General features: G+C 42.5%; 1 protein-coding gene across 1 annotated transcript in view; it reads left to right on the top strand.

Moving 5' to 3' along the window:
* F5 (coagulation factor V) overlaps positions 1 to 11,828 on the top strand; it is a 70,793-nt gene that overhangs the window by 53,105 nt on the left and 5,860 nt on the right. Inside the window, exons 18-22 of the mRNA XM_018557282.1 lie at positions 5,072 to 5,251; positions 8,442 to 8,558; positions 8,784 to 8,855; positions 9,630 to 9,724; positions 11,232 to 11,387. Coding sequence (XP_018412784.1) covers positions 5,072 to 5,251; positions 8,442 to 8,558; positions 8,784 to 8,855; positions 9,630 to 9,724; positions 11,232 to 11,387 — 620 coding nt within the window. The remainder of the gene's footprint in view (positions 1 to 5,071; positions 5,252 to 8,441; positions 8,559 to 8,783; positions 8,856 to 9,629; positions 9,725 to 11,231; positions 11,388 to 11,828) is intronic.

Consider the following 11,828-nt stretch of genomic DNA (forward strand, 5'->3'; position numbering starts at 1 on the left):
TACCACCAGGCCAAGGTAAGGCGACATAGTTTTTAAAATATATTATCCGGGGACATTTTATCCCTGGGTACATAAAATAAACCTTTTTTTATATTCACCTGATCCCTGCATCCAGCAAAAGTTTGGCCTCCCATCTCCCACGCTGTTTGAAGCTGCATACAGCGTGTGCTGGTTACTACTTAAACCTGCGCGCTGTGTGCAGCTTCTGAGAAAATACGCTATTAGCGTAGCGGGAGCGATGCAAAATGCGCAGCCGGCTGCCCCCCTACGCTAATGGCGTATCTTCTCAGAAGCTGCACACAGCCCGCCGGTTTAAGTAGTAACCAGCATGCGCTGTATGCAGCTTCTAACAGCATGGGAGACGGGAGGCTGCGCTTGTTGGTGGATCCGGGGATCAGGTGAGTATTAAAAAGAAAAAAATTGGTTTATTTTATGTTCCCAGGGACCTAATTTGTCAGGAGACGGTCTCCTCAATCCGGGGACTGTCCCCAGAAATCGGGGATGAATGTAGGGCTGCAACAACTAATCGACTAAGTTGATTATAATCGATGATTGAAAATGCTGCCAGACCCGCTAGCCCGCATCCACACACGACACCTCATACCTCATGCTTGCCGCTGCCAGACCTGCCCGCCAGCATCCACGCTCCACACGTCGCACCTCCTCTGTGCCTCACGCGCATCCCCACATCCACAATCAGCACAGGGACGTGGGGAGAAGATGTAAGGAGGAGCAGGCGTGAGGGGATGACAGCCGCCGATAGACAGTCCCGATCTCAGAAACAAGTTGCTGGAAGACTGCTCAGGTAAGCCTGGAGTCCCCCCCCCCCCATATTGCTTGGAATTGTAGTTCTCTATAGCCAATGCCATTCTGCAATGCTGTACAATGTATTTCTGAGTTAGTGGCAGAACTAACAGTGGTGCAGCAGTCATGCACGTGCACAACCCTGGCAAGGCATCCCTCCACTACCAGTGTGCTTTAAATTTCCTAAACCGATAGAAACATTCACACTACTGTTACACGGATGGCAAAAGTGGCAGACAGGGGCGGGGAAGAGGGAGAGCGGGAGGGGGCCAACTTGCTGCACCATGGGCCTCTGGGTTGTACTTGCCCCCTAGGCTAAAAGTTGCCAGTCAGCATCTGCCTTGACATTTTGCATGGCAACTGGAATAAGGTGAATGAGACACCCACGTGACTATAAATGCTGAAGTTTGTTGCCTGACATTCATTAGAACTGAAAGAAGCTACTTGTATAACCAGTGAAACTTCTTCAGCATTACAGAACAAGTTAAGTTGAATGTGACTAACACTACTAGCTTCTCTTTCTTGTTTTGTGTTTTTTTCTTAAGCTTTAACTTTGCATTTTTTATTTGGAATGTGGGGCTGGGAAATAAGCAGATCTTGCTGTCAGGACCAGCTGTGGACGCAGGCTGTCAAAACAAATAGTGACGAGTTGTTTCACCTATAGCAGCCGCCGTTCCCATAAGGCAAGCACGCCTACCGGTACTTGAATGCCCCCAGGACTTAAACTACCGTATTTGCCGGAGCAAATTTATACTTAAAAACATCCCCCGAAAATCGGGAGTTGTCCTATACGCCGGGTATCTAATCTGTCAGCCCGCTGGATGTGCGCTAATACTGTATGTACGGTAGCTTCGGCTACATACAGTATACCGCGCTGAGCCAATCACGGCGAGCGATGTACACAACCTCTGCCAATCCAAGCAAGCTTTGTAGTCATTAATAAAATATGTCGCTGGCCGTGATTGGCTCAGCACGGTATACTGTATGTAGCCGAAGCTACCGTATATACAGTATTACCGCACATCCATCGGGCTGACAGATTAGTGGGAGGTCACTAGATGAGAAGATACTTTGGGGTGCACAGGAGTCACAGGACACAACGGGGTGCACTGGGGTCACTAGAGAACACTATGCCGTTGAGTGCACAGGAGTCACAGGGTGCATAGGGGTGCCCTGGGGCAACTAGGTGACATAGGATGCTCTGGGGTGCACTGGAGTCACTAGATGACACAGGATGCTGTGGGGTGGTCTAAAATCATGGGGTGCACTGGGGTCATTAGCACGGTATACTGTATGTAGCCGAAGCTACGGTACAAACAGTATTACCACACATCCAGCGGGCTGACAAATGTGTATTTAAACATTATTTTGGGCTATACTCGTTTTATACAACGAGTATAGCCCAAAACCTATGTTTTAACTGAAAAATTAGGGGGTCGTCTTATACGCCCAGTCGCCTTATACGCCGGCAAATGGGTTATATGTTCCTAACCGGTGAAGCCACAGGCTGGCCAGATGTGCTAAACCAAGGTATGGACTGAGGTAGAAAGACACTACCAGAGAGCAATCAGGATCAAGCTGGAGTCAAAGGCTGGTGGCTGGAAAGGGTAATCCAGGGACAGGCCAAGGTCAGAACCGAAGACAAACGAGATTTGCAGACACAGGATTTGCAGGGACAGCACAAATCTTGTATAGCAAGAACTACCACAAGCACTGGGGAACAGGCTGATGATGCTTAAATAGGGCACCACCAGCAACAAGGCCAATCCCAGAGCTGGAGGTATGTGGTTTGATTAAGTAAGTTACAGCTTAGTGCTGCAGCCAGCGAGACACAGAATGATTAACCCTCGCCAGTCAGGGCTGCAGCCAGCAATACACTACACACCGTCTATCGGACAACATTTCATTTCTTCACCAACCTAATTAGATCACACCTACAAAACCCTACTCTATTTCCCTATTCTACCCCCCTTATATTGCTCTCACTATTTCCCCATTACCCCATTTGTTAAGTCCTGGGACACATGGAAGACCATAGAAAAAGGAGGTGGTCACATGCTAATTTTGTAATTACATAAAAAAAAATTAATAAAATATGTCGCTGGCCGTGATTGGCTCAGCACGGTATACTGTATGTAGCCGAAGCTACCGTATATACAGTATTACCGCACATCCATCGGGCTGACAGATTAGTGGGAGGTCACTAGATGAGAAGATACTTTGGGGTGCACAGGAGTCACAGGACACAACGGGGTGCACTGGGGTCACTAGAGAACACTATGCCGTTGAGTGCACAGGAGTCACAGGGTGCATAGGGGTGCCCTGGGGCAACTAGGTGACATAGGATGCTCTGGGGTGCACTGGAGTCACTAGATGACACAGGATGCTGTGGGGTGGTCTAAAATCATGGGGTGCACTGGGGTCATTAGCACGGTATACTGTATGTAGCCGAAGCTACGGTACAAACAGTATTACCACACATCCAGCGGGCTGACAAATGTGTATTTAAACATTATTTTGGGCTATACTCGTTTTATACAACGAGTATAGCCCAAAACCTATGTTTTAACTGAAAAATTAGGGGGTCGTCTTATACGCCCAGTCGCCTTATACGCCGGCAAATGGGTTATATGTTCCTAACCGGTGAAGCCACAGGCTGGCCAGATGTGCTAAACCAAGGTATGGACTGAGGTAGAAAGACACTACCAGAGAGCAATCAGGATCAAGCTGGAGTCAAAGGCTGGTGGCTGGAAAGGGTAATCCAGGGACAGGCCAAGGTCAGAACCGAAGACAAACGAGATTTGCAGACACAGGATTTGCAGGGACAGCACAAATCTTGTATAGCAAGAACTACCACAAGCACTGGGGAACAGGCTGATGATGCTTAAATAGGGCACCACCAGCAACAAGGCCAATCCCAGAGCTGGAGGTATGTGGTTTGATTAAGTAAGTTACAGCTTAGTGCTGCAGCCAGCGAGACACAGAATGATTAACCCTCGCCAGTCAGGGCTGCAGCCAGCAATACACTACACACCGTCTATCGGACAACATTTCATTTCTTCACCAACCTAATTAGATCACACCTACAAAACCCTACTCTATTTCCCTATTCTACCCCCCTTATATTGCTCTCACTATTTCCCCATTACCCCATTTGTTAAGTCCTGGGACACATGGAAGACCATAGAAAAAGGAGGTGGTCACATGCTAATTTTGTAATTACATAAAAAAAAATTTATTTTTTTATAATTTTGTAATTACATTATTTTTTTACAATACAACACACATTTTTATTTGCAATGTTTACAACAATGTTTCACTTACTTGAGCAACATATAACTTTAATAACACAGAATCTAAACATCTAGGTTATGCATGTTATTGAGTATATTTTGACTTATACCCAGGCGTCTTCAATATCAATTTATTGTTCATTTTGTCTTATGTACCGTGCATATATTTGTATGTTATTTTTGTAACTAAAAAATATATGTATATAAAGAATCTATAAAAAAATAAAGTACAGCTCTGATACAGGCACTAAAAAAATGCTAAAACATAAACATATCTTGAAAGAAATTGGCTGCTATTGTTGCCCTGTCAAAATGCCAGCTGGCTGGCTGTCATGCTAACCATATGGCTTTAATATTATATTAGTAATCATCTGACTGTTGTTGCAAAATGTCTTTAATGGATATATGCGGTTAAGCAAAAAAAAATCCCATAATTCCTCACTCCCACCCTCATTATCAGATTCCTTAAAATGAATACAAACCACACTAAACCCTACATTGTTTGCATCATATGATGCATCATTTTTCTAGCCTTTGAGAATAATAGCTGTCCCAGGCACATGTCTCAAGCTATAGACGGGTATATTCACTATTCTTCTTAGCAGGGCCTGGAACATTTGCGGCAATAATGGAGACTTTGGAAATTTTGCAGCTGAGGTAGGTTGGGCAATGACAGGATGGATTTGTTTGCATCTGAGGTCTCTAATTATATTGTAGATACTGAGGGGTGTTTTTCTTTTTGTGAAATTGGACTTATCCTAGTAATAGTAGTTTACAGATTTTAAACATGTATGTGGGCATGGAGCTCAGGCAACAAAACTAAAAGAATTACAGATTTATTTATTTTTTAAAAAGCAATGTTACTTTTCTGAACAACGCAGTTGTATAGCTTGGATGATATAGCCACCCACAGGTTGGATGTCACCATTATAACCGTTTTAATTGAAGGTAATTTTTTTACATTTTTATTTCAGCCATAAATGGAATTATCTACAATCTCCAAGGACTTCAAATGTACCAGGATGAATTAGTGCGATGGCATTTGTTGAACATGGGAAATACAAAAGATATACATGTGATTAATTTTCATGGTCAGACTGTCACTGAAAGTATAACAAATGAACATCGACTTGCAGTTTATCCTCTAATACCAGGTATATAAAATCTTATTTTTTATCTAATTGTTTTTGGTTGACATGCATGTTTTTAAACAATTACTTAAAGCTGAGCTCTAGGTAGATATTGAAGATACAAATTAATGCAGCTCTATAATCATTAAAGCTCTGTTCACATCTATGTGATGTGGGAGCCATAGCACTTCACATGTTGCAATGTTAGATGTGCTAGTGTGCCATTATTTCTTAATGGCCCTCCAATGCACCTAGCCATCACAAGCGCATTGTAATGCACTACATCACATGGTAATCTATTACTAGGGCGGCACCAAAATTTAGCCCGCTAAAACATTTTTGCTGAAATTGGTACTTGGGGCAAAATGCAGAAAGTACTATAATGGCTGAAAATGCAGCCGAAAATTCAGTGCATCTCTAGGCTTCTCTCCTCCCTGCTGGGAGCCGGTCTGTGTCCCGTCCGAACCCCGCTGCTCTCCACTGCCCGTGTCGGCAGAGGCAGCAGGGATCAGAGGGGACAGAGACCAACAGAGAGGAAAGAAGGTTTCAGGAGGCGGGGCAGGGGGCGGAGTCGGAGCTGAGCTCTCCTCCCGCTTGGCTCCTGTGCCAGGCAGAAAGTCAGGATGCAGAGCGGTGTGGGGAGAAGTAAGCGGTCAGCTGTAAAGGGGGCTTAGCTCTCCTCCCGCACCACCCCACTCAGCCTCCTGTGACAGCGAGTCAGGATGGAGAGCGGAGTACAAACACCCATTGATCAGCTGATCACTGAGTGCTTGTAAATAACTGATGGCAAAGCATGCTTACTGAGTGTTCTACATCACTTCCTGTTAATTCATGATTTTGGACGTAGTAACTCATACTATATGCACAGTTTATGGATGGAGAGGAGCGCTCAATGTAGAGGCTTCTTGTTTATTCATAACAGGGGCTGCAGTATAAGAGATTGTGTCCTCTCTTTTTCTAATTTAACAAGGAAATGTCAGGGGTCTGTTTAGACCCCTGATATTTCCCCAAAGCCCCGACAGTAAAGTCAAACAAATAAATAAATAATAACAATAATAACATTTTTTTTTTTTTTCCAAGTTGGTTTCAGTCTAACAATTCAATTTCAGTCCATCTCTATGGGATGTGATGTGAGGCAATTTTATAAAAAGATGCACACGGTTCTTTCAATGCAATTTTGCTGAAGGGGTCTAAAATGCAACATCACAGAGGTGCTGCAGTGTGCGTTGCAGTAGACAGCCCATTATTTGAAATGGGATGTGGTAGGCATCCCATTCAAATTAATGGGCTGTCTACTGCAGCACACCCTGCAGCACCTCTGTGATGTTGCATTTTAGACCCCTTCCCTGATCTAAATGATCCCACCCTCATCCCCCACAGCTGTATTCTTACCATGATCAAAGGCCACTGCTCCATTTTTTGTTGAAATCCAGCTCTGTAAGTCTTCCTCTCCTAGACACAACTGACGCTAAGCTGGCCTCATAGAAGTCTATGCGACTGCAATGTGCAAGTGTGGCCAGCAGAGGGAGCACTGTGGTGCTGGCATATAAACAACAGATAAACAGTGCCCGTCGAATCTCAGTACAATTTTGCAGAGGGGGAGGGTGGGAACGTTTAGGTCAGGTATGGTGGACTAAAAGGACTGAATAGTTTTTTTAAATGCAAGCAGTGTAAGTAGCTGAATTTGATATCAGCCTCTTGCACTGCCTGTACAGCAGGGCTGGAGTGTTAGAGGGAGAAGCAGTACAAGGAGCCAATCAGTCCATACACTGACAATAAGCATGCTAATAGGAGAATGCAGAGTGACAGTGAGATGAGCTCATCAGTCTGCTGCCTCACTTTTCACTGTTCAGTAACAGGCTGAGGTAAGTGGCTTGAATGATGATGCATCTAGCAGCAGAAAAATCTCCAATCACTGTGGGGGGAAATCTCTGGATTGAAGGTGAATACTGTAGCAAAAGCTAGTTTTTTATTATATATTTTGATGAGTTATTAATTTGTATCCATACAGGTGCTGTATTGATGTATTTATTTGATAAATTTATTAGGAACCAATGATTCTAAGAACCAGTGCTGGTTGTTCTCCACACAGAGTTTAAAGTTTTCTTTTGGATAGAGTAGGCAATATGTTTTGCCACCCGTGTCCCTTTGGGGAGATTTCCTGCCCTGTAGACTTAAAAGGAAGTAAGAGGAAATCTTTCTTGTACAGTCATTACTGCAAAAAGTGTCACCATTCGAAGGCTTCCCCTCCGTTCCTTTTCCAGTAATAACTAATAACTTTGACATTACTTAAGGACGATTTCTTAAGGGACCGTAATATACAGGGGTACGGGTACTCCTAGAATGAGATCCTAATAGGTTGGACTTGATGGACTAATGTCTTTATTCAACCTCAAATACTATGTAACTATATGTAAATTACAAAGGGTGAATCTTCCCAGTAGGGTCACAGACAGGAAAAAAAAAAACAAAGGTTCTATTTCCTCCTTCTATCTAAAACAAAATGTGTTGTGTGCTCATAATACCCTGACCCATTGACTTATCCTGATTTGTGAACACATCAGTATAAAAGTCAATTGCAATACAGCAAATCGTTTTTTCTAACTATAATCACATTTACTTTTGTATAAAATAAACGTTGTATGCCTTTTTATGTTTTATTTGGTGGTCATGTGACCACACAGCTGCAATTCACACCCCACTTCTCCATACTGGGGTGGGGGCCGTTGTATTGACCTCATACACAGCAGAGAGGTATGTTCCCTGTCTGTATACAAGCATTGGTGGGATCCGCTGTCAATCAATACAGCAAGGCTGGGCTGGGGGGCATGGAGGCTTAGCTAACTACAGGAGATATAGATACATCATGCCATCAGCATGGTGTCCTGTAACTGTAAGCAGGAAGCATAGATAACGCAAAGTGACCATTCTAGCATGGACCTGCTTACATACTTGCCGTGGTCAGGTTGAAACAGGAAAGACGGGGAACTGGCTGGATCAGCAGGTATTTCAAAGCAAATGAGGAAATAAAAAAGAACAGACTAGACTGACCAACACCTACATGAAAACAATGAAGCATTAATGTAATGTCAATTTTGGGGGTAACATACATTTTAACACCCTAAGTGGTGATGGTTTATTACTGTTAGATCATGTATAAATCTGACTGTAGAAAGTTATTAAAATATTCACTCTTAGTGAACTCTGTTTAAAGGTTCATTTGCAACAGTTGAAATGCGTCCTTCAAAACCTGGTCTTTGGCAACTTGATACTGAAGTAGCAGAATATCAGCAAGCAGGAATGCAAGCAATATTCAACATTGCAGATGCAGGTAAGGATACATATGGGGTGGGGATCATTAAGTGATTATTTTTTCTGTATGAACCAGTCAAAATATTTGAATTATTATGGGGCCAATTGAAGGTAAAGTACAATCTTTTCCCATTTGCTGCTCATACTTAATGAAAGGAAAAATCTAGTTGTGAAGGGTTTTTTAGCATCTTTGGCCTTGGCACTGGCTTTAACTTTTGTACATACATTTTTTTTTTTTTTCCAGATTGTAACTTTCCTCTTGGCCTGGCAAACGGACTGATATCTGATGATCAGATCTCTGCATCACATTACATAGGTAAGTCAATTCTTTAAAGCTGGCCATGAAGTGTTTTTGTAATGTAAAAAGATTTCTCATGTATGTAAAGCTCACACTTATATTTAGTTTTGGATACATTTTATATTGCTGTCATTATCCCCACTTGGGATATTAATCCTCTTTATTTGTCCTGGTGACCATTGTCTCTGGTGCAGAAAGTAATGGGAATCCAAAATGTTGGAAAGCAGGTTTCCAGTAGTGGAAAACCTCTTCTGGTGACAACTGTCTAAGACGGCAGACCAGGGGTTGAGGCAGGTGACAGATAGAAGTGTGATCAGACAAGTTAGGGGTCAAGGCAGGTGGCAGACAGAAGCAAGACAGAATCTAATGTACAGGCCAAGGTTTGAATCCAGTAAGTAAATACAAATGCAATAGTCAGACTGACACAAACAAACTGAACCTGTTAATCAGGCACTGGGTAGAAGTTTAGAGTTCCCTACATAGTTAATGAATGAGACTCAGGCCCTTGCTGCAGTGCACAATAGCAACCGCCAGATGGTTAATACTCCCCTTGGCTCTGGCAGCCTAAGGATCACTGCCGTCATCACGTCTTATGCAGGTCCATTGACCTGGACCTGCATAAGGGACAGGATGCCAAGGGACATTCCACCAAAGCAGAGGGGGAGAGAGAAGAGCGCAGACCACCATGGAAACAAGGAGTAACTACTCATGACAAAACAAGAACGACAGTGGAAGAACTCAGTACTGCTCTACTCAGTATTACATGCATTTTTTTACCATTTGATTCTATAGATTATTGGGAGCCAAAATTTGCCAGATTGAACAATGTAGGTTCCTACAATGCTTGGAGTGCACATATGAATAAATCTTCACTGCCATGGATACAGGTATGTGTTTTCAACACCTTTTAGAATGTTATTTGCTTCTACACCTTACCAGCTAAAGCATTTTTTGTAAATATATGCTGTGTGCATTATACAGTTCCACAGGTAGCCACCGCACTATTGTAGGGTACAGCAGTGACGTCACTAGGGGGGTGTGGCCCGCAACCGGGTGACACCATTGGAGGGGTGACACTAAAATGACTGACATTCAGTTTGGTGTCACCCCCTCTGAAAAATCAGGCACTCGGTCATGGACCGAGAGCCGACAGTTGCCGCCGGCAGGTTTAACCAAGATGGGCGTGCATGCGCATGACATAATCGAGCGTGTGCGTCATGACGTTGTACGCATGCGCAATGATGTCACAGAGGAGTGTCATCCAGTACCCAGTCCGGGTGACACCGGGCCCCGGGACGCACCTGAAGTACAGTAAATGCCTGGATGCTCATCCACAAAAATATCCATACAAATCCAGGGTCTTGCAGAGAGCATTTTATTTTCAATGTTTCAATGGAGCTCAGTCCATCAGTCTCAAGACTGCGTGCATTATACTTATGCAGTTTTCCTCAAGTGACCTTGTAGTCAAAGTAAAATTATGGCTCAAAGAAAAAAAGTGACATGCATGATTAATTTTAATAATTATTTTAATAATTGTAATTGTTAATATTAATAACAGCCTTCATTGTTTATCTCCTCCCCACTTAATATAGCTTTTCTAGGTTTCAATACCACCAGTAGACATGTAGCTTCAGATGGACTTTAAAGTGGACTTTCCATGAAAATGGAAGGTCTGCTTAAAGCTGGCCATACACCTTACAATTATCTGCAGATTTTCTGTGGTCAGATGGAAAAGGTGCAACAGATTCCTCCATCTACGCTAACCTGTGTGGATGGAGTAATCTCCACCTGGGCCAATCTGTTGCACTTTTTCCATCTGACCATAGAAAATCTGCAGATAATTGTAAGGTGTATGGGCACCTTTACTCACAGACAATACATTTTGAACGAAAAAAAACACCCAGCTTCTGATGCTTCTAGGAGGTGCAGGTGACATGACTGTGCCTCACCACTATGTCCAGAGAGAGCTGGGTGCTCAGAATCTCAGAAGAGTGCACTTCATTCCATTTGTGAGGTAGGGGACCATGAGCAAAAGGGATTTTCCATTTTCACGGAAGGACTGTTTTAAATAAGCAACAAACAAATTAATATTCAGCTCCAGTCAAAACCTTTTTCAACAGTTACAGTTTTTGGAAAAAGGGTTAAGACTAGGGGTCTCAAACTCAAATGAAATGAAAAAGAGCTTACAAAAGGAGGAAAATGAATGCTGCCACCTCATCTAAGGACTGGTAGGCTGCAACATAAAGTTTATGTCTTTAAATAATCTTTAATTTTTAGGTTTAAATTTAACAACCAAGATTGGGCCACAGCTATCTTGTCAACAGTTTAAAGTGTGACTTTACTTTATTCAATAAATGTTCCTTGGAAAAACATTGGTTTTCATTTTATATTTAGGTGGATTTACAAAAAACACATTTAATCTCTGGAATAAAAACACAAGGCGCTAGTAAATATTTCAGCCAGTATTACATCACCGAGTTCTTTGTCTTGTACAGCAAAGATAAGAGAAAGTGGACAGCTTTCAAAGGAAACAGCTCTACATTACATAAGGTATGCATTTATTGCTTTTCTAATATTATTTACTATAGGCTATACACAACAGGGATATTAACACGGAATACAAAATTTTTAAGAAAGTAATTTAGCAACTTAATACATTTCTGATTGAAAATGTTCTTTATTATACCACCTTTATAACAGAGAGAGCCTTAATGATTTCCATGTTGAATGCTATTACTATATCCTTTGTATTGTCATGCATTTAGCTATGACTCTTTTGATAGTCATTGCCCACAATTTAATTTGCTAGAACGATGCTAAATTTGGGTAGAGTGGGAATTACTTTGAGGGCAGCAACACAAAGGTGAGTCCACTGCAAAATATCCATTGGTTTATTCCATAACAATAAACACAATAATATAGTGCATAATATAATCTTTGCCCACAGGGGATACAAATTTTTGCCTCCTGGCCAGCAGTTCCAAGTATATA

The sequence above is a fragment of the Nanorana parkeri genome, unplaced genomic scaffold (assembly GCF_000935625.1).
Source record: "Nanorana parkeri isolate BGI_ZX_2015 unplaced genomic scaffold, ASM93562v1 scaffold278, whole genome shotgun sequence".
Taxonomy (NCBI): domain Eukaryota; kingdom Metazoa; phylum Chordata; class Amphibia; order Anura; family Dicroglossidae; genus Nanorana; species Nanorana parkeri.